This window comes from Salvelinus alpinus, chromosome 19 (assembly GCF_045679555.1).
Source record: "Salvelinus alpinus chromosome 19, SLU_Salpinus.1, whole genome shotgun sequence".
Classification (NCBI taxonomy): Eukaryota; Metazoa; Chordata; class Actinopteri; order Salmoniformes; family Salmonidae; genus Salvelinus; species Salvelinus alpinus.
Window position 1 is genome coordinate 50,003,977 of NC_092104.1, and position 23,905 is coordinate 50,027,881.

At 40.9% G+C, this 23,905-nt stretch overlaps 1 protein-coding gene across 3 annotated transcripts in view; it reads left to right on the plus strand.

Moving 5' to 3' along the window:
• The first annotated feature begins 2,527 nt into the window (after positions 1 to 2,527).
• LOC139545774 (rhotekin-like) overlaps positions 2,528 to 23,905 on the plus strand; it is a 144,836-nt gene continuing 123,458 nt past the window's right edge. Inside the window, exon 1 of one of the 3 annotated variants that reach the window (XM_071353932.1) lies at positions 2,528 to 3,085. In XM_071353932.1, the coding sequence (XP_071210033.1) occupies positions 2,975 to 3,085 (111 nt within the window). In that variant the 5' untranslated portion in view covers positions 2,528 to 2,974. The remainder of the gene's footprint in view (positions 3,086 to 23,905) is intronic. The other 2 variants (XM_071353936.1, XM_071353935.1) reach the window with 2 other exon arrangements.

A 23,905-nucleotide genomic window follows, 5' to 3' on the forward strand; every position in this document is an offset into this window, starting at 1 on the left:
CGGGCAAAAAAGTTGTTTAGCCTGTCTGGGAGCAAGACATCCTGGTCCGCGACGGGGCTGGTTTCCTTTTTGTAATCCGTGATTGACTGTAGACCCTGCCACATACCTCTTGTGTCTGAGTTGTTGAATTGCGACTCGATTTTGTCTCTGTACTGGGACTTAGCCTGTTTGATTGCCTTGCGGAGAGAATAGCTACACTGTTTGTATTCGGTCATGCTTCCGGTCACCTTGCCCTGGTTAAAAGCAGTGGTTCGCGCTTTCAGTTTCACGCGAATGCTGCCGTCAATCCACGGTTTCTGGTTTGGGAATGTTTTAATCGTTGCTGTGGGTACGACATCGTCAATGCACTTCCTAATGAACTCGCTCACCGAATCAGCATATTCGTCAATATTGTTGTTGGACGCAATGCGGAACATATTCCAATCCGCGTGATCGAAGCAGTCTTGAAGCATGGATTCAGATTGGTCGGACCAGCGTTGAACAGACCTGAGCGCGGGAGCTTGTTGTTTTAGTTTCTGTTTGTAGGCTGGAATCAACAAAATGGAGTCGTGGTCAGCTTTTCCGAAACTTGGAAGAGTTCCAGTGTTGTGTTGGATAGTTATAGCCAGCCAGCTAACATATCATCCCTCTGTTTGAGCAGGGTGTTTGAGTAGGCTAAACTAGCTAGCTGCATTTGATAGCTAAGTAAGTGAAACTGAAAGTGAAAAAAAGACAACCTCTCTATATTTATTTCTCTCTTGCTTCTCCTTCATTTTGAAAGAAATACAGTTGTTCTAAACTGTTCAATTATTGTCTTTCTTTCTCTTTGAGTCAACTATTCACCACCCTACAGAGTGCTGTTGAGGCTACATCCTGCTCTGAATTGAGAGAGACTGGGTGGCAGCGGTTACATGAAGACCATGGCATAATACATTCATCATTATTAGAAAGTCAGACATAGACACTCATGAAAGATCTAGACAAATGTCCCTCCCAAAGTAAATGTACAGTTGAAGTTGGAAGTTTACATACACTTAGGTTGGAGTCATTAAAACTTGTTTTTCAATCACTCCACATATTTCTTGTTAACAAACTATAGTTTTGGCAAGTCAGTTAAGACATATACTTTGTGCATAACACAAGTAATTTTTCCAACAATTGTTTACAGACAAGTTATTTCACTTATAATTCACTGTATCACAATTCCAGTGGGTCAGAAGTCTACATGCACTAAGTTGACTGTGCCTTTAAACAGCTTGGAAAAATCCAGAAAATTATGTAATGGCTTTAGAAGCTTCTGATAGGATAATTGACATCATTTGAGTCAATTGGAGGTGTACCTGTGGATGTATTTCAAGGCCTACCTCAGAAAAAATACATTAACAATAATTAGGGGAATGAAAAACAGGTGTGTAGAAACAAAGACAAAACAAATTGGAAATGAAAAATGGATCGGCAATGGCTAGTAGACCTGCGACACCGACTGCCGAGAGTCGCCAGAACAAGGAGAGGAACAAACTTCGGCTGAAGTCGTGACACTGCCTACAGTATAGGCTACATAAGCCTATATTTCAGTGACATTGAAATACATTTAATGTTCAATGAATTGAGTTTTATTTTCCTATTTGGCTACTGGCAGTCCTTTTTGCCTCAATATATTTCATGATGTGTAGCCTAAAAGGCGCACAATGACATGCCAAATCTTGATTTAGCACATTATTATTGCGTGAGCAATAGAATAAGCCCCCTCAATATTTGCAGCCATAGGTGCTAATATCTCTCTAGGAGCTGATCCGTCATCAGTATTGTGGAATAATTCTAATGTTAAGGTAAGATTTTTATGGAGAAAGCTGATCTGAGAGCAGGGCTGCCATTCTTTCAATCCTATCATCGACACGTGCCTCAACGACGCACTTAGTGTACGTTGTCTCTGCGTTGTGTTTTGGGAAACGCATATTACATCTTCAGCCGTTGGGGTGGGTGTGTGTGGGGGGGGGGGTCTATTTACTAAGCTAACATATGGAATTGTTTTAAGTTGGTCATACTATGGATCATTTTCCTATTTGATTTTGAAGTTTAGGACCCATGTAGGTATCCTCCAAAGATAGATATATATAAAAAATATATATAAAATATTTAATTTGGCCTTTACTGCTATAGCCCATAGAAACGCATTTAATAACGCATTCATAAATAGCAAATCATACAGTATAATGTTTTGAAGTGTTTGTCCCATATCTAGAAGATATAAGAAAGCTCAGGAAATCGATACATATTTTTTTTTACATTTTGGATACCTGTACCGGCTACCTTATGAAGCAAAATGGAGAATGTCTCCCCTTTCCATAGTGGAGTTATAATTTGTTTGTAGCCCAAGCCTTTTGGATACTACAGACAGAAGTTGGCTCATCGGTGGTACTGACTTCAGTCTCAATCTACCACATCCGCCTATGTAACATCTGCTGTGGAAAGTAGCAGAGATACAGTCCTTTGTTTTTTTTTGTATAGGCTATCTCTAACTTAAACAGAAGGATTTTGATGTGGATTGTTTTATTCTTTAATGTCGACCCTATAGGTTTTTAAAACACTCGTAAGCCTTAGTTCCATCTCTACCGGGAAACCGGGTCCAGCAGAACAAGGCAGAATCCCTGTTTACATGCAGCGCTAAACAAGACATCACCGGTAGAGGTCTCAACTGGGATAGTCCAAAAGTTATGTCAGGCACCACAGAGTCACACACAGTGGGCACACCAGGGAATTTAGAGCTTTCTGGAAATGATGCAGGGAGTCTGTAAGTATTCCTCTATGAATAGTTTGTTATTTGTAGTTGGAAAATAGTTGAGAGTAGCCTAAACATAATTGTGTCCTTTCGAGAAACGTTGATGTAGTTGCGCACCTGGATAAACTACTTCCAAAAGGATCTTCACACCAGCGCGCTACCAATAGGACGATTCAAACAGCAAGAAGTCTTTTGATTATAACCCGCAAGTTTGCAATGTTTTGTCGAACTCAAACAACAAGAGCCACGATTGCCCGTGGTTCAGCCCTTGAAATGGAGTTACGGCGAGGGAAATTCAGACGGAGTGTTTTCTTGGACACGTTACAGGTAAATTGAGGTTATTCTTATCGAGGACGAACGTAGGGTTTTGTTTACTTTCATTTGGTCGTTGCGCTCTGTATCCGCACTATGATAGCGCTGCAATCACGATGAGAAACGTGTTGTGCTGGGCAATGGCAGGTACAAAGTTGTCCCCAAATCCGTAATACATTGTAGCCGCTAATGCCTAGTGTATGTCTCTTTCATTGAAATGTGCAACAATTTAATGGTAGGGGTCCGTGTATCGTCCCGTCATTGGTTATTTGATTCAGAAGACAAAGTGGAAAAATGGAAAACAGCTAGATTTTCGTTTTGGGTTTCTGAATTTGAAAAACGAAAATCAGACATCAACTTGTTTTCTCATTTATTGTGTTAAAATTGGACATGGAATAACAAACAAATAACAACACATTTTATTCAAATTTTCCATTTTCGTTTTTTGTTTTGTTCATACCTGGAAGCTCATAGAATATTCACAGGGCTTGGGATGGGTGTTTACAGCCTAGGTTGGCAGCACAAATAATGGATTAGACTGTGTGAGTGTGACAGGAAGATAAAAATACTCATGTTAGCTTATCATGAAATCAACACGCCGATAGAACAAACTCAACAACTGAACGAAGTTGGCTTGCACTAGCTAGCTGGCTGGCTACTACTGGCTAGCTAGCAAGCTGGCTACTGATCAGCTAGCAGGCTGGCTGGTTAGCTAGCCCTACCTGGCTACTGGCTATAGTCATGTTAGCTAGTGGAAGTAAGTTAGTCCCTCATGCTACATGATGAAGCTGCCTGGTCAGAGCTACCAGCTGAAGAAAGGTGAGATTTCTCCATTACTTTCTGTAGCTAACTTAGCTAGACTTTCTGGGTGGATGATGGTGCTTATTGACTGATTAATAATGAACTGCAGTTACTATCTGGCACTTTGCATATCTAATTTAGCTATTGCTTACACATGCAACAATATCCAATTAAGCTATAGTCAGCGATGGTGTGTGTGTGAATGTTCCCGCAGGGGATGTTCCCGCAGGGGAAGGGCACAGAATGGTATCTGAGCAGATCATCATGAATTTCATGTAGTTACATTAGCCAATACAGTAAGTTATTATTGGTATGAGTATACTTCAAACATCCTTTCCTGCTCACTGAAATTTATGACAATTGGCTTACTTCTCAGGATGTATACATACCCCCTGTCTCGGGGGCTGATGAGCAGTGATACGGAGCCAGTCTGATATTACTTGATTACTCATTCCTCTCTTTCACTCACTCACTCACTCACTCACTCACTCACTCACTCACTCACTCACTCACTCACTCACTCACTCAGAGGACCATTCACACAGTTGTCATTCCCTATCCAGTAGACATCATGCTCTCAAGGTCCTGCACTACTGCCTCCTACAACACCGCGATGAGAAGCAATAAGCCAGTCTCCATGACTATACGTCTACATATCTCTCTAACCCTGCTGTACCCTACAGTGCTGAAACAATATGACTCTAGAACAGTTTTACACTATTTTTAAATGGAATGCTCAATAGTGATTATTCTCTCTGTCTTCACCATCCTCACAGTTCACTCACAGATGGCATGTAGGCTGGTTGATGGCACCTGCATGTCTGTTTGAGATACAACTGGACAGAACATATCAGAATGCTTGGACCTGAGACCATCCTCTCCTTTCCTGTCACAGAATTTGAATGATCCCTCAACTGCCCCATGCTCTCTCTCTCCTTCTCTCCAGGATACATTAGGTGAAATTGCTTTGTTGTTGGCATCCCTTCGTCTTACATTTTCTCACTTTTGTTCAACTGCTCTTCTGATTAAATTATTTTAATACAATGTTTAAATAGTTGTTTTTTTGTGAAAGTTGACAGAAGGCACCACTAGATGTGGGGGGAGAGAGTGGATAGATGGGTGTAGATTGGTTTGGTGGAAGAAACTCCCTCTCCCCCTACCTCCCTTCCTTCACTTAAAAGTGAATGCCCCTCCACCAGGACTGCCGCACAGAAGAACTTACAGGCTGCGCAGAGATGCAAGAAATTGAAGTTCACCTCATTAGTTTGCACTGTATAGATCAATGTTTTTTCTGTGATAGAATCGACATTTAATCAGACCCTTTCCAATGCTACAAAACAAAACAACTATAATGTTGCAAGATTGAGTCTATGATTTTGTTGTAGGCAGAGTGCAACGGAGTAGAATTCTATTGGCAGGGGTAGCCCATGAGCGGTCTTTCAATCACCTGTAGGGAATGCGCTTTTCAGATCAGAGCAGCGCGTGTGAACATTTGTTGATATTCTTTTCTAGCTAATGTGTTATTAGCCCAGTTATAGATAAGTATAGGTCAGCAATGGGGAGTTACTGCTTTCTACAAGAGCACAAAACATGTAGGCTACATTTCAAGCTGTATGTTCAGACATTCACAGAAATAGCGACAGCATAGCACTAGGACTAATGTAGCCTACATTGTGTTAACTGAGGAAAGAGTGACCTAACACAAGCGGTAATATGTAGCTAACTCTTGGCTGACAGAAACCATAATATGATTAGCTACTATTTACAATGCATCACATCACAGGTGACCTCACCAGTGATCTAAGTAATTGAGTCAAACACTTTCTAAATATCGAAAGTAATCTGCCGATGGGTAGTTTGTGCGCACCACCATGTTTGTTTTTCACGTCAACCAAAGATGACAATATGAGTTTGGTCTGTTTGCAGTTTGCATGTTGAAAGGGGTGTGACGTCTATGATCATTCACTTTCAGAAGTTTACTCGAAAGATGAGTGAACCATTCCTTTACCTCATTATAACGTATTTGGTCTGACAGATGTTTACGTGACACCCAGAATGCATTGTATAATGTCAACAAACATGGCGCCACACATAGCTGGCAAATAGCTTAGCATTAGCTCATCATAAACAGTACAACCTTCCAAAAAGTATTTTACACACATCATAGGTGTCCATTACAATCTATGCTATAATCGGAATGCATTATTTGTCACCAGAACTTGAAAACATTTGAGAAACTGTAAATACATCATGCTCCATACATACATACATACTGTATGCTGCAGTAGAAACGGCAACACGATATCCAGAAAATAAGGCACTTACTTTGATAGGAATTCACACATGTCCCAAGTTATTATTTGTGAGGTAAACAACAATGAAGGCAATGCGAGCTCCAGCCAGAAAATGTGCCAGTTCTGCAGAAACACCGGGAAAGTGATTGGGCTCTTCTTGAAAAGAGAAGTTTGTCTGCCTCAGTGAAGCCTCAAACATAAATTGTCCACAAAGGTGAAATGAGATACTTCTATTATGAATTATTGAGGTGGAACACACCTCAATTCAAACTGTTGTTAGAAAATAAAACTTGTTAGAAAATAATTAGAAATTGACAAGTCGAACCTGCTTATAGATAATTCGCAGACAGTGAGTGTTAACTGTACTATTGCGTAACAATCACATTTTGAAAAGTGAGAGCCTTCTGACATCATGTGCATGAAACAACTCACGCAGGGGTGAAAGAGATATTTGGAACTCACACTTGAAAAAGTTAAAGGAACAGTGTTGTATTTTGAGACAGACTTGAATATGCAAATAAGCCAAAAGGTTGAGGGGTAGCCTACATTGTCTAATTCTCTATTTGGTAATAATAATTCATTTTGTTTTGTAAAGTACATTGCAATTTACAGTCACCTATTTGGCCCATGGTGTTACAGACCAAGTAAAAAATAATTAATGTCAAGCCCTTTATCATGTAAAAACATTTTCAAAAGTCTCATGCAATGTAGGACTGCATTGAACACCACATATAGGCTACTGTAGGCTATATCATAGAAATCAAAAGCGATTTCCATGTGAAAATGTTATGGGATTTGCTTCATTGGTTTGTTGGTAGGCCTACATTATGCTCAAATGTTACTCGTATCAGGAAACTAGGTGAATGTCGCATGTCACAGGTGAGGAGGCATTTGAACGTAAACTTTTTTTTTTACTAAATGTTTTTTTTGTTGCAGAAATGCCTTCTGGAACGTGAACTTTCATGTGCCTTAACAAACGTGTATTCCATCCGTAAATACAAATAAAATTGTTCAATTACAGCCATGGAAAAAGACATGAACCTTGCCGTGAGCCATGATTGGCTGAGATAATTGTTGGGCTGGACATGCCGGGAGATGAGTTTGGATTGGTTTCATTCTGCCGTGACGAGTTCATCCTTGTATACGGGTAAGAGTCTGGTTACATTTTCAGATATAATGCGTTTATAAATTTGTCTGAAAGTCGTTGTCATTGCAAGTTAAAGCATACTGTCAGATAGCTGGCATACGTTAGCTTGCTGGCTCGCTAGCTAACGTTAAGTGTATGATCTGTGCAGTAATATTATTCAAATCAGAAATAAATTTGCATTGCTAGTTATAGCCTAATGTTTGCTAGCTAACATTGAACCTAGTTGGTTAGCTTTAGCTACCTGCAGATTCATACTACAACTATGGCAATGTTTGTATTGATAGTAGTATGAGTTGGGATTATTCCGGTTCATTGTTTAGCTAGCTAGCTACATGTCTAAACAAAAGACTCCACTTCATCAGATGATTACATGACTCATCAAGTTAGCCAGGTGTGTCTAGGGGTGATTACGGTCATCTATTGTATTTCATGAACATGTGTACATGTCTAGACAATAGTGACCCATCCACTTAGCTAGATGTGGCTGGGGGTGGTTATAGCATTTCCTTCACATGACCCATCAATTTAGACAAGTGTGTTGGGTAAGAGTAATCTAATAATGATCAAATATTTGTTTTTGATATTGCTACTATGCAAGTAACCATTTCACTGTACACCTTCTGTATCCTGTGCATGTGACAAATAAACAGATTTTATTTGATATAGTGTGTCTTTACCAGCAAAGGTAATGTGAAGAACAACATGACCTGCACCAAAGTCAGATTAGGAAATAGGCCAAATACAAGGTGTATTTTTACCTGGAGTTTTCCTTATTGTAGACTGCTACTTTTACCACTTTTAGTCTTGAAATCTTTTGTTGTTTCCTAAATTACTCACTCTGTTTAGCACATGGCCTCACATGTAAATCCTTAAAGAGATGGGTGGGGCTACGGCTTAAGAGGGTGTGCACGATGCTGAATGGGTGTAGACAAAGAAGAGCTCTCCAGTAGAGGTACTAAAATATTCAAGGTCCATTTTCTCAAAAGTGGGGTTACACATGTATCAACTTTCAAAGCAGAATTACTTTACCATTGATCCTCAACTGCTGTGTGTGATATATCATTTTCTACCTCAGTCTACTTTTATCCAATGTAAAAAACTATTTCAAATGTTGCTACATAAGACAGAATTGAGGCGGTTGGTCACAAATAGCCACAATAGCCTGTTGGCTACAGTCTAAAACTGTAAGGGTACAGCCTCAGTGTTCACTGTAAACACGCGCTGGAAGTTGTACAAAATTACATACAATACAAAAGTTTCTGCTCACAAGACCTAACATTTGCTCAGTTCCCCAAAATATTTGAGGAAACATTGTGTACAGGTACACCACCGTTCAAAAGTTTGGGGTCACTTAGAAATGTCCTTGTTTTTGAAAGAAAAGCACATTTTTTGTCCATTTTAAAATAACAACGAATTGATCAGAAATAGTGTAGACATTGTTAGTGTTGTAAATGACTATTGTAGCTGGAAACAGCTGATTTTTAATGGAATATCTACATAGGTGTACAGAGGCCCATTATCAGCAACCATCACTGCTGTGTTCCAATGGCACGTTGTTAGCTAATCCAAGGCTAATTGATTATTAGAAAACCTTTTTGCAATTATGTTAGCACAGCTGAAAACTGTTGTCATGATTAAAGAAGCAATAAAACTGGCCTTCTTTAGACTAGATGAGTATCTGGAGCATCAGCATTTGTGGGTTCGATTACGGGCTCAAAATGGCCAGAAACAAATACCTTTCTATTGAAACTCGTCAGTCTATTCTTGTTCTGAGAAATGAAGGCTATTCCAAACGAGGAATTGCCAAGAAACTGAAGATCTCGTACAACGCTGTGTACTACTTCCTTCACAGAACAGCGCAAACTGGCTCTGGCTCCAACCAGAATAGAAAGAGGATTGGGAGAGCCCAGTGCGCAACTGAGCAACCATAACAGTGAAGACATCAAAACTATGAAATAACACATATGGAATCATGTAGGAACCAAAAAAGTGTTAAACAAATCAAAATATATTTGAAATTCTTAAAAGTAGCCACCCTTTGCCTTGATGACAGCTTTGCACACTCTTGACATTCTCTCAACCAGCTTCACCTGGAATACTTTTCCAACAGTCTTGAAGGAGTTCCCACATATGCTGAGCGCTCATTGGCTGCTTTTTCTTCACTTTCAAATTGGTGGAGGTTGGGTGATTGTGGAGGCCAGGTCATCTGATGCAGCACTCCATCACTCTCCTTCTTGGTCAAATAGCCCTTACACAGCCTGGAGGTGTGTTATTGGGTCATTGTCCTGTTGAAAAAAAAAATGATAGTCCCACTAAGCGCAAACCAGATGGGATGGCGTATCGCTGCACAATGCTGTGGTAGCCGTGCTGGTTAAGTGTGCCTTGAATTCTAAATATATCACAGACAGTGTCACCAGCAAAGTACCCCCATACCATCACACCACCTCCTCCATGCTTCACGGTGGGAACCACACATGAGAACATCCATTCACCTACTCTGCGTCTCACAAAGACACAGCGTTTGGAACCAAAAATCTCAAATTTGGACTCAGACCAAAGGACAGATTTTCACCGTGTTTCTTGGCCTAAGCAAGTCTCTTTTTCTTCTTAACGAAAAATTCCAAAATTCACAATAAACGTCGAATAAACTGGTCAAACTTGGTTGAAAATCCATCTTTATGATGTTTTTATCATATGTATCCAATAAAGTCCGAGCCGGAGCATTTCGTCGTGTATACCTAACGCATTTCAGAAGACAATGTGGGGTTCCCTGGTGCACAGTTGAATACTGCCAATATTGCGGACCTGTCACTCCAAAAGCTCTCATTCGGTCTCACATCAAGCTAGACACCCCATTCAACATTCTACTGCCTGGTGACATCTAGTGGAAGGCGTATGAAGTGCATACAGATCCATAAATAAAAGGCAATTGAATAGGCAAGGCCTGACGCAGAGCCCCATTTTCAGAATTTTCACTTCCTGTTTGGAAGTTTGCTGCCAAATGAGTTCTGTTTTACTCACAGATATAATTCAAACAGTTTTAGAAACTTCAGAGTGTTTTCTATCCAATAGTAATAATAATATGCATATCGTATGATCTAGAACAGAGTACGAGGCCGTTTAATTTGGGCACGATTTTTTCCCAAAGTGAAAATAGCGCCCCCTATTCACTAACAGGTTAACTGACTTGCCTAGTAAAATAAATAAAAAATCCATGAGCTGTTGGCTAGAGCGGATGTGCCAAGAGCAGATAAAAATCTGGTCCATTTGGTGCAAACACCACTTATGTGAAAATTCAGATTTTTGGTTTTTAGAATATTTGCATAAATCTGACGCCAATTGTGTGGAAATCTAGCTTCTGACTACAATGCAAGCATTTATTCATCTGCATTATAGGTTTTTTACAATCCATTATGGTCAACTGTAGAGGCTTGCATCAAGTGGTCCCGTGTGGCTCAGTTGGTAGAGAATGCTGCTTGCGACGCCAGGGTTGTGGGTTTGATTCCCATGGGGGACTAGTATGGGAAGAAAATACTGAAAATGTATTCACTCACTACTGTAAATTCCTCTAGATAAGAGTGTCTGCTAAATGACTAAAATGTAAACAATTTGAAAAGGATCTAACTGTTCAGTCCATTACAACATCTGCACTCAATTATCCACTGTTATTTGGGGAGCAGACAGGCTTAAAAGGGTTTCATTCTAACCTCATTATGTTTACACACAGTCCATGTTATTACCAGTGTTTTGATGGAAAGTATCTCACACACACACATACTGTTTGTTGGTGAGCTGAGCAGTTCCATCATCAAATGTGATTTATTTTTGGACTCTTGGCATGGTCTACCAGTAACTTGCTCTGGTTTTACGGGTGTTTGAATGTGCCACATCAAATCTTTGTCAGGCTTGGTGCTGAAATGTTGAAGATAAGGTCAATAGAGTTAAAATGCCATGCAGTTGTGTCTAGTCATACAAGACAATGTGGGTGTAGCAGTGACATGTAAAAAGGATACTAGAGGGAATCTTAATGATGCCGTAGTTCAGAGAATTGATCTCTCTCTCTCTCTCTCTCTCTCTCTCTCTCTCTCTCTCTCTCTCTCTCTCTCTCTCTCTCTCTCTCTCTCTCTCTCTCTCTCTCTCTCTCTCTCTCTCTCTCTCTCTCTCTCTCTCTCTCTCTCTCTCTCTCTCTCTCTCTCTCTCTCTCTCTCTCTCTCTCTCTCTCTCTCTCTCTCTCTCTCTCTCTCTCTCTCTCTCTCTCTCTCCCTCTCTCTCTCTCTCTCTCCCTCTCTCCTTCTCTCTCTCTCTCCTTCTCTCTCTCTCTCCTTCTCTCTCTCTCTCTCCTTCTCTCTCTCTCTCTCCTCTCTCTCTCTCTCTCTCCTTCTCTCTCTCTCTCTCTCTCTCTCTCTCTCTCTCTCTCTCTCTCTCTCAATTCAATTCAATTCAATTCAAGGGGCTTTATTGGCATGGGAAACATGTGTTAACATTGCCAAAGCAAGTGAGGTAGGTAATATACAAAAGTCAAATAAACAATAAAAATGAACAGTAAACATTACACATACAGAAGTTTCAAAACAATAAAGACATTACAAATGTCATATTATATATATATGCAGTGTTGTAACAATGTACAAATGGTTAAAGCACACAAGTTAAAATAAATAAACATAAATATGGGTTGTATTTACAGTGGTGTTTGTTCTTCACTTCTCTCTCTCTCTCTCCTCTCTCTCGCTCTCTCCTTCTCTCTCGCTCTCTCTCTCCTTCTCTCTCGCTCTCTCTCTCCTTCTCTCTCGCTCTCTCTCCTTCTCTCTCTCTATCTCTCTCTCTCTCTCTCTCTCTCCTTCTCTCTCTCTCTCCTCTCTCTCGCTCTCTCCTTCTCTCTCGCTCTCTCTCTCATTCTCTCTCGCTCTCTCTCTCCTTCTCTCTCGCTCTCTCTCCTTCTCTCTCTCTATCTCTCCTTCTCTCTCTCTCTCTCTCCTTCTCTCTCTCTCTCTCTCTCTCTCTCTCTCTCTCTCCTTCTCTCTCTCCTTCTCTCTCTCTCCTCTCTCTCTCTCCTTCTCTCTCTCTCTCTCTCTCTCCTTCTCTCTCTCCTTCTCTCTCTCCTTCTCTCTCTCTCTCTCCTTCTCTCTCTCTCTCTCCTCTCTCTCTCTCTCTCTCTCTCTCTCTCTCTCTCTCCTTCTCTCTCTCCTTCTCTCTCTTTCTCTCTCCTTCTCTCTCTCTCTCTCTCTCTCTCTCTCTCTCTCTCTCTCTCTCTCTCTCTCTCTCTCTCTCTCAAATTCAAATTTCAAATTCAAGCTGCTTTATTGGCATGAAAAACATTGTGTCAATATTGCCAAAGCAACAATGTATACAATATACATTGTAATACAATTAAAACAATGACAAATAATAATATAGAATGGCAGTAAATAATAATACAAAATTAAATATAAAAAATAGTAACAATAAAATGGTAACAGTCAATAGTCGAATGTAATGTATGGTGTAATGCACCACTACCACCACCACTATCATTAAACTGCTATCATTACCATTACCACCCATACCATTACTATTTGGAATGATAAACAACAATAATAATACTAATAACAATAACAGTAATAACAATAACAGTCATAATAAGTAAGTTACTGCTTACTATGCAGATGTTATTATTCAGTGTCCCTCAGGCTATGGCAGGCAAATACATATTTGGCTGCAAGAGGAGCCATTGCTCCTTCGCCCATGAGTATTTTTAGTTTTTCCTCTGGGTTTAATAAGTTAAAATTTGGAATAAATGTAGTCATTTCTGTGAATAATGAATCTCTTGGTGAGGAATATTTATCACAGTAAAGGAGAAAGTGCATCTCTGTTTCTACCTCCCCTGTCGTGCAGTGACCACATACACGCTCCTCTTTGGGTAGCCATGTCTTTTTATGTCTGCCGGTTTCTATTGCCAATCGGTGGTCACTCAGCCTGTACTTGGTAAGGATCTGTCTCTGCTTCGAATCTCTGACAGAGTAGAGATATTCAGCCAATTCATATTCTCTGTTTAGGGTCAGATAGCAATTTAGTCGGCTTTGGGATTTTGTTTTGTTTTTCCAATGTTGTAAATATGAGTCCTTTGATTGGTTCATGATTTTGTTTATTGGAATTCTTTCTTTTGAAGCAGTGCCGGTGTCAGCTTGGTTGGTTAGGTCCAACACCAGCTGACTGAGAGGGCTCGTTTCTGGGCTCAGTTCTTGGGTTTGAAGTGCTTTAAATTGCAGACTCGAATTTGGACTTGAATTTAGATGTAGCCAAAATTTTAATGATCTTTTCTGTATTTTCATTATTACTGGAAAGCGGCCCAATTCTGCCCTACATGCATTAGTTGGTGTATTTCTCTGGACTTGTAGGATTTTCCGACAGAATTCTGCATGTAGGGTTTCAATTGGATGTTTGTCCCACATTTTAAAGTCCAGTTTATTGAGTGGCCCCCAAACCTCACTTCCGTAAAGAGCTATTGGTAGGATTACACTGTCAAATATTTTGGTCCAAATTCTAATTGGGATGTTGATTTTGAATAATTTCATTTTTATTGCATACAATGCTCTGCGGGCTTTTTCTTTGAGTGCATTCACTGCCATATTAAAGTTTCCCGATGCAGATATGGTCAGACCAAGGTAGGTGTAATTTTTTGTGTGTTCAATTATGGTGTTGTTCAGGGTGAATTTATATTTGTGTTTCTGACATCTGTTTTGTTTTTGGAAAATCATGATTTTAGTTTTTGGGAAATTTACTGCCAGGGCCCAATTATGGCAATATTGCTCTAGAATATTAATGTTCTGTTGAAGACCTTCTTTGGTTGGTGATAGAAGTACCAAGTCATCAGCATATAGCAGGTATTTCACCTCTGTGTCAAATAGTGTGAGTCCTGGGGCTGGAGAATGGTCCAACATGTCTGCTAATTCATTGATATAAATGTTGAAAAGATTTGGACTCAAACTACAGCCTTGTCTCACACCTCGACATTGTGAAAAGAATTCTGTTCTTTGGTTTTTGATTTTTATTGCACACTTATTTTCTGTGTACATACATTTTATTAAGTCATACACCTTACCACCAAGCCCACTTTGTAGAATTTTGTAGAATAGCCCTTCGTGCCAAATAGAATCAAATGCTTTTTTAAAGTCAATAAAGCAAGCAAAGATTTTGCCCTCTTTTTTTTGGTGGACGTGTTTATTAATTAGTGTGTGTAAGGTGTATATATGGTCAGTAGTGCGATGGTTAGGGAGAAAGCCAATTTGACATTTAGTTATTACATTTTTTTCTTGAAGAAAGGTTTGGATTCTTGAATTCAAAATGCTACAGAAAACCTCAGAAAACCTCCCAAGTTACTGTTTACACAAATTCCCCTGTAATTATTGGGGTCTGATTTGTCTCCACTTTTGTGGATAGGGGAGATGAGCCCCTGGTTCCAGACATCAGGGAAGCAGCCAGAAGTTAAAACCATGTTGAACAATTTAAGCACAGCATTTTGCAACTCAGGTGTGCTGTTTTTCAGCATTTCATTTCTGATGTTGTCTAGACCACAAGCCTTCTTTGATTTAATAGATTTGAGCTTTTCATTTAGTTCTTGTTGGGTTATTGGGTAATCTAATGGATTTTGGTTATTTTTAATGACTGATTCAAGGATTTTCAATTTTTCTTTAATTTCTAATTGGTTCTGTTTTAAGTCTTTTTGTGGGATGTTTTTGTATAGATTATCAAAATAAGTTTTCCAAATTCCTACATCTTGTATGGCTAATTCTTGTGGCTTTGTTGTGCTTAAATTGTTCCACATGTCCCAGAACTGATTTTGGTCAATTGCGTTTTCAATTTCATCAAGTGTCTTGTTGGTATAATTCAGTTTCTTGCGTTTCAGTGTATGTTTATACTGTTTCAGAGTTTCAAAGTATTCATATCGTAGCTCTGGGTTGTTTTGCTGCTTATGTTTTTTGTTTGACATTTGTCTTAGGTGTTTTCTAATTGTTTTACATTCATTATCAAACCATTTGTCAGAAACATTTTGTTTTTTGTTTCTGATGTTGCATTTCTTTGGTTTTCTCAAATTTGCTTTCGATGCTGCTTTTTGGAATATGCAGTTGATGTTTAGAGTAGCCGAATTGACACCATCTTTATTGTTTTGGTATTGTGAGTTATTGAAAAACTGTATAGAGTTCATCATTTCTTTTGAGTTCAATGTTTCAATGAATCCCTCTGCACTGTTTGGAGCCCATCTGTATGATTGGTTTATGTTGAAGAGTTTATTGGGCAGTTTTTTTGAATTAATATTGCCGGTTAATTTCTTCAAAAACACGTTGATCTGACTGTGATCTGACAATGGTGTCTGTGGTCTGACAGTGAATGCACTAATGGAGGAGGGGTCAATGTCCGTGATGGCATAATCGACTACACTTGTCCCAAGAGCTGAGCAGTAAGTAAACTGACCTAAAGAGTCCCCTCTGATTCTACCATTAAGCATGTACAGGCCTAAGGCTCGACAGAGATGCACTAACTCCTTCCCATTTTTGTTCAGTATTTGGTCAGGACTGTTTCTATTATTTATAATAGGGCTGCTGTACAAGGAGGGGTGACCAAATATGTGGTGGTTACCTCCCGCATCAGTGTAGTCAGGCTCAGAACCTGTTCTTGCATTGAAATCTCCACAAAGAAGCACTTTACCCTCTGCCTGAAATGTAATGATTTCTGTATGGAGATTGTCAAAAAACTGATCATCATAATATGGTGAATCTGAAGGAGGAGCATAAGCTGCACATATGTACACATCATTGTCACAATAGATTGTACCTTTGTTAAGTTTTAGCCAAATGTGACTGGTACCTTTTTTCATTTCATTCAGTGCCAAGTCCTGCTTATGCCAAATGATGATTCCACCTGAGTCTCGGCCCCGTTTAACATTTTTATGTTTGATTGATGGTAGTAAACTTTCCCTATAGCCCGAGGGACACTGAGTATCTATTTCTCCACGACACCATGTTTCCAGTAGGATTATGATGTCCTGTCCTTTGATGTTTTTAATCAATTCTGGATTTGTTGTTTTATAACCAAAATGTGAAGAGTAAAGTCCCTGGATATTCCAAGAGCTGATAGTTAATGATCTCATTTATAATAAGTGATATTCACTGGTTTGAGTAAAGTACATTGAAAACAATACAAAATAATATATATATATATATATATATATACACATACATACATATATATATACATATACATATACACACACACACACACACACACACACACACACACACACACACACACACACACACACACATACATACATACATACATACATACATACATACATACATACAGTGGGGAGAACAAGTATTTGATACACTGCCGATTTTGCAGGTTTTCCTACTTACAAAGCATGTAGAGGTCTGTAATTTTTATCATAGGTACACTTCAACTATGAGAGACGGAATCTAAAACAAAAATCCAGAAAATCACATTGTATGATTTTTAAGTAATTAATTTGCATTTTATTGCATGACATAAGTATTTGATACATCAGAAAAGCAGAACTTAATATTTGGTACAGAAACCTTTGTTTGCAATTACAGAGATCATACGTTTCCTGTAGTTCTTGACTAGGTTTGCACACACTGCAGCAGGGATTTTGGCCCACTCCTCCCTACAGATCTTCTCCAGATCCTTCAGGTTTCGGGGCTGTCGCTGGGCAATACGGACTTTCAGCTCCATCCAAAGATTTTCTATTGGGTTCAGGTCTGGAGACTGGCTAGGCCACTCCAGGACCTTGAGATGCTTCTTACGGAGCCACTCCTTAGTTGCCATGGCTGTGTGCTTCGTGTCGTTGTCATGCTGGAAGACCCAGCCACGACCCATCTTCAATGCTCTTACTGAGGGAAGGAGGTTGTTGGCCAAGATCTCGCGATACATGGCCCCATCCATCCTCCCCTCAATACGGTGCAGTCGTCCTGTCCCCTTTGCAGAAAAGCATCCCCAAAGAATGATGTTTCCACCTCCATGCTTCACGGTTGGGATGGTGTTCTTGGGGTTGTACTCATACTTCTTCTTCCTCCAAACACGGCGAGTGGAGTTAGACCAAAAAGCTCTATTTTTGTCTCATCAGACCACATGACCTTCTCCCATTCCTCCTCTGGATCATCCAGATGGTCATTGGCAAACTTCAGACAGGCCTGGACATGCACTGGCTTAAGCAGGGGGACCTTGCGTGCGCTGCAGGATTTTAATCCATGACGGCGTAGTGTGTTACTAATGGTTTTCTTTGAGACTGTGGTCCCAGCTCTCTTCAGGTCATTGACCAGGTCCTGCCGTGTAGTTCTGGGCTGATCCCTCACCTTCCTCATGATCATTGATGCCCCACGAGGTGAAATCTTGCATGGAGCCCCAGACCGAGGGTGATTGACCGTCATCTTGAACTTCTTCCATTTTCTAATAATTGTGCCAACAGTTGTTTCCTTCTCACCAAGCTGCTTGCCTATTGTCCTGTAGCCCATCCCAGCCTTGTGCAGGTCTACAATTTTATCCCTGATGTCCTTACACAGCTCTCTGGTCTTGGCCATTGTGGAGAGGTTGGAATCTGTTTGATTGTGTGTGGACAGGTGTCTTTTATACAGGTAACGAGTTCAAACAGGTGCAGTTAATACAGGTAATGAGTGGAGAACAGGAGGGCTTCTTAAAGATAAACTAACAGGTCTGTGAGAGCCGGAATTCTTACTGGTTGGTAGGTGATCAAATACTTATGTCATGCAATAAAATGCAAATTAATTATTTAAAAATCATACAATGTGATTTTCTGGATTTTTGTTTTAGATTCCGTCTCTCACAGTTGAAGTGTACCTATGATAAAAATTACAGACCTCTACATGCTTTGTAAGTAGGAAAACCTGCAAAATCGGCAGTGTATCAAATACTTGTTCTCCCCACTGTACATACATACATACATACATACATACATACATACATACATACATACATACATACATACATACATACATACATACATACATACATACATACATACATACACACACCATTATATATAAATATTATTATTATACTGGTGCCAATAAAATTAAGAATAGTTGTAAACAAATTAATAAGAATGGAATAAGACTGCACAAAAAATAAGTACAATGCAATCTGCAACCCTGTGTGTGTGTGTGCCCGTGAATTAAAGGGTCTGTCTAGCTCAGTAGTCTGCATATTAGTTGCAGTAGTTGGCGCACCTCTCCTATCTCTGATTGTTCTAGGTGTCTTTTGCCAGAGGTTACCTCAGCATATGTAGGCTGATGATCTGAATGATACATGGTGTGGACTGCATCATGTGGTGTACTTCTCTGAAGGACAGTGTTCTGTCCGACCCTGGAGTAGTGGTCAGAGCTGTGTTGTGATGGGCCAGGTCCAGTAGAGATGTGTTGTGACGGGCCAGGTCCAGTAGAGCTGTGTTGTGATGGGTCAGGTCTAGTAGAGATGTGTTGTGATGGGCCTGGTCTAGTAGAGCTGTGTTGTGATGGGCCTGGTCCAGTAGAGCTGTGTTCTGATGGGCCTGGTCTAGTAGAGCTGTGTTGTGATGGGCCTGGTCCAGTAGAGCTATGTTGTGATGGGCCTGGTCTAGTAGAGCTGTGTTGTGAAGGCCCTGGTCTAGTAGAGCTGTGTTGTGATGGGCCGGGTCTAGTCGTGCTGTCCTGAGGCGGGTCTGGTCTCGTAAATCTGTGTTGTGTTGGGCCTGGTCTAGTAGAGCTGTGTTGTGATGGGCCTGGTCTAGTAGAGCTGTGTTGTGTTGGGCCTGGTCTAGTCGTGTTGTCCTGATGCGGGTCTGGTCTCGTAAATCTGTGTTGTGATGGGCCTGGTCTAGTAGAGCTGTGTTGTGAAGGCCCTGGTCTCGTAAATCTGTGTTGTGTTGGGCCTGGTCTAGTAGAGCTGTGCTGTAATAAGCCGTGTCTGGCTCTTTTCTCCTGGGGATGGTGGAGGTACTGTTGTTTCAGAAGGTGGGGCGGGGGACCTCTGTTGCTGGGGTGATGGGTGTGTGGGTCCCTGCCAAGTGTTGCATCTTTTAGGTCCTTGGCAAAGGTTCTGACACTGTCCTGATCAAGATGTACATTATCGTATAAGTGTTGACATGTCAGAGTGGGGTGGTGAGCCGTTCTGACGTTGAGTAGTGAGGCACAGTCCACAGTGATCTGTTGATTTATTTTGTCGATCAACTGTCCTGGGAAGTCTTTTCTTGGTAGGAGGGTGGACACAACTATATTGGTTGTTGGGAACACAGCCTGTGCCCGTTCTGCCACTCTTCTCACTGCCCCAGATACATCTTCACCTTTGGCATGAAGGTCGTTTGTGCCAGTGTGGATGATGATGTTGTCGAGGGTGTCAATCCTGGTCTGACTGAGTAGCTGCATTGCACTGTCAGTTGTAGGACACCAGAACTTATACACCTGGTGTCTAGGGAATAATCTTTCCTGTACTAAGAACTTCCCATTTGAATCAATAAGGATTGCAGTTGTGGGTGACTGTCTGGCTGGAGCAGACTGGGAGGATGGTATTCTGACCTTGGCTGGAGCACACTGTGTTGGAGCAGACTGAGAGGCAGACTGAGAGGCTGGTAGGTTGACCTGGGCTGGAGCACACTGTGCTGGAGCAGACTGGGAGACTGGTATTCTGACCTGTGCTGGAGCAGACTGGGAGACTGGTATTCTGACCTGTGCTGGAGCAGACTGAGAGGCTGGTTGGCTGACCTGGGCTGGAGCAGACTGGTAGGCTGGTGCAGTGTCATCAGGCTGTGTGGTGGAGGCCATGCTGGTCTCGGGTTCTGCTTGTGTTATGCCAAGCTGGTGGACATGTTCTCCAGATGCAGAGGACATAATGACTCGCTGCTGGTTGAGGAGGTCAATGTACCTCTCTCTCTGCTCTAGCTGCTTTCTTGTTGTGCTCAGATGGTCTCTGAGGTCATCATTTGTCTGACTCAGTTTGTCCATTCTGCTTTCTAGTTTAGCAATAGATGCTCTGCTCTCCTCCTTGAACTGTTTCATCTCTTCTTTAAGTTTCTGGACAGTGTCCTCCTCTTGAAGCATGTTCTCTCGGAGTTCTATGACCTCTGCTTCAACTAGAGAGAGGGTGTTGTGGAAACGTTGCATAGCAGGTGTTCTTGGTGTTGTAGGCATGTCCTTGGCTCTGTCTGCTGCAGGTGAGGTAGGTAGAGGGACACTGAGGGCTTCTTGCTGGGTCACAGAGACCGCTGGGGCCTGCTTTTCACCGTCATCTCCCTCCTTGACTTTTTCCTCAGTTTCTGAGATGATTTCAGCTTCTGCTTTTAGGGTAGTAAACCTATTCTCAAAAGCCTGGAGGCTTGAATCATTGCCTTGTATCAATACAGTTCCATTATTATATACGTTTACTGTTTGATATGTGTTGCTATGGTCAGCTTCTTCAAAAATGCTGATCTGACATCCTTGGCTGATGCCTCTCTTTTTTGAAAAAGGGAAATGGTTGCAAATAACCCTTTTCCATATGTGCCCTCGTTTGGTATTAAAAATTAAATTTGCTCTTGTTTTGCAACTGGTAAGATCTGCAAACAGGCATTCATGGTTCTGTCCCATCAACAAACCTTTGAAACTTTTCTTAGCTTTCTCTGTTTTGATGTCTGGTGGGTAAACAACTTCCATAGCAACGCTGGTAATGTTGGCTGATGTTGCAATAGAAGTGTTGTTTCTTGTTTAATTGTCTTTTATGTCTTTAGAGGACTGCTTCACCTTGATGTCCCCTTTCCCTTTTCTTCTGTCCTTATTTTGTCCCACTTTGTCCCTTCTTTTCTTCTGTCAACTAGACACTCCTTGTTAGCTAGCTAGCTTCTTTTCAGGAGAGTCCTTAGCAACTGCCTAGCAACAGGTAAACAACTTAGCTAGCTAAGAAAACTGTATAATTTTATGAAAAATTGTTACTTTTTCAGAATCCTTTCTTCTTTGTTTGCTGCTTGTTTGGTCTCCTATTCTGTCTAGCAGTTTTCTTTTGTTTTTTTCGATGTACTTTACTCTAAAAACCATATAAATCTCAATATTTTTAGGAGCTCATCTTTTCAGCTGCTGCTGCTTAATTTGGAACTCCGGAACTCTCAACTCTCTCTCTCTCTCTCTCTCTCTCCTTCTCTCTCTCTCTCTCTCTCTCTCTCTCTCTCTCTCTCTCTCTCTCTCTCTCTCTCTCTCTCTCTCTCTCTCTCTCTCTCTCTCTCTCTCTCTCTCTCTCTCTCTCTCTCTCTCTCTCTCTCTCTCTCTCCTTCTCTCTCTCTCTCTCTCCTTCTCTCTCTCTCTCTCTCCTTCTCTCTCTCTCTCTCTCTCTCTCTCTCTCTCTCTCTCTCTCTCTCTCTCTCTCTCTCTCTCTCTCTCTCTCTCTCTCTCTCTCTCTCTCTCTCTCTCTCTCTCTCTCTCTCTCTCTCTCTCTCTCTCTCTCTCTCTCTCTCTCTCTCTCTCTCTCAATTCAATTCAATTCAAGGGGCTTTATTGGCATGGGAAACATGTGTTAACATTGCCAAAGCAAGTGAGGTAGATAATATACAAAAGTCAAATAAACAATAAAAATGAACAGTAAACATTACACATACAGACGTTTCAAAACAATAAAGACATTACAAATGTCATATTATATATATGCAGTGTTGTAACAATGTACAAATGGTTAAAGCACACAAGTTAAAATAAATAAACATAAATATGGGTTGTATTTACAATGGTGTTTGTTCTTCACTGGTTGCCCTTTTCTTGTGGCAACAGGTCACAAATCTTGCTGCTGTGATGGCACACTGTGGAATTTCACCCAGTAGATATGGGAGTTTATCAAAATTGGATTTGTTTTCGAATTCTTTGTGGATCTGTGTAATCTGAGGGAAATATGTCTCTCTAATATGGTCATACATTGGGCAGGAGGTTAGGAAGTGCAGCTCAGTTTCCACCTCATTTTGTGGGCAGTGAGCACATAGCCTGTCTTCTCTTGAGAGCCATGTCTGCCTACGGCGGCCTTTCTCAATAGCAAGGCTATGCTCACTGAGTCTGTACATAGTCAAAGCTTTCCTTAAGTTTGGGTCAGTCACAGTGGTTAGGTATTCTGCCACTGTATACTCTCTGTTTAGGGCCAAATAGCATTCTAGTTTGCTCTGTTTTTTTGTTAATTCTTTCCAATGTGTCAAGTAATTATCTTTTTGTTTTCTCATGATTTGGTTGGGTCTAATTGTGCTGTTGTCCTGGGGCTCTGTGGGGTGTGTTTGTGTTTGTGAACAGAGCCCTAGGACCAGCTTGCTTAGGGGACTCTTCTCCAGGTTCATCTCTCTGTAGGTGATGGCTTTGTTATGGAAGGTTTGGGAATCGCTTCCTTTTAGGTGGTTGTAGAATTTAACGGCTCTTTTCTGGATTTTGATAATTAGTGGGTATCGGCCTAATTCTGCTCTGCATGCATTATTTGGTGTTCTACGTTGTACACGGAGGATATTTTTGCAGAATTCTGCATGCAGAGTCTCAATTTGGTGTTTGTCCCATTTTGTGAAATCTTGGTTGGTGAGCGGACCCCAGACCTCACAACCATAAAGGGCAATGGGCTCTATGACTGATTCAAGTATTTTTAGCCAGATCCTAATTGGTATGTTGAAATTTATGTTCCTTTTGATGGCATAGAATGCCCTTCTTGCCTTGTCTCTCAGATCGTTCACAGCTCTGTGGAAGCTACCTGTGGTGCTGATGTTTAGGCCGAGGTATGTATAGTTTTTTGTGTGCTCTAGGGCAACGGTGTCTAGATGGAATTTGTGGTCCTGGCGACTGGACCTTTTTTGTAACACCATTATTTTGGTCTTACTGAGATTTACTGTCAGGGCCCAGGTCTGACAGAATCTGTGCAGAAGATCTAGGTGCTGCTGTAGGCCCTCCTTGGTTGGTGACAGAAGCACCAGATCATCAGCAAACAGTAGACATTATCTCTCTCTCTCTCCTTCTCTCTCTCTCCTTCTCTCTCTCTCTCTCTCTCTCTCTCTCCTGCTCTCTCTCTCTCTCCTGCTCTCTCTCTCTCCTGCTCTCTCTCTCTCCTGCTCTCTCTCTCTCTCCTGCTCTCTCTCTCTCTGGTGTGGTTGTTTATAATTCATATCACAGGAAGTCTAATAAATGGCACGAAGCGGCACACTATAATTGTATTGATTTGTTACTTGCTCTGGGTCATTTCCTTGTAAAAGGACCCATGAGCACCAGCATGAAGTCCATAGGAACATATCAAATTGGATGTCAAATGAAAGCTAAGAGTCTATATTTTGGGGAAATGAAGGCAGAGATACGTTTTTCAACCATTTTACATCTTACAAATAAGGCATAAGTAATCAATTTGATTTCTGGTCAAAAAGATGGAAAAGGGGTCTTAGAAAACATCTACCAGTAAAAAGTCTTAAGGGGTATTAGAAATGCATCAAATCTAATGTTATTGGTCACATACACATGGTTAGCAGATGTTAATGCGAGTGTAGCGAAATGCTTGTGCTTCTAGTTCCGACAATGCAGTAATATCGAACAAGTAATCTAACAAATTCACAACAACTACCTTATACACATA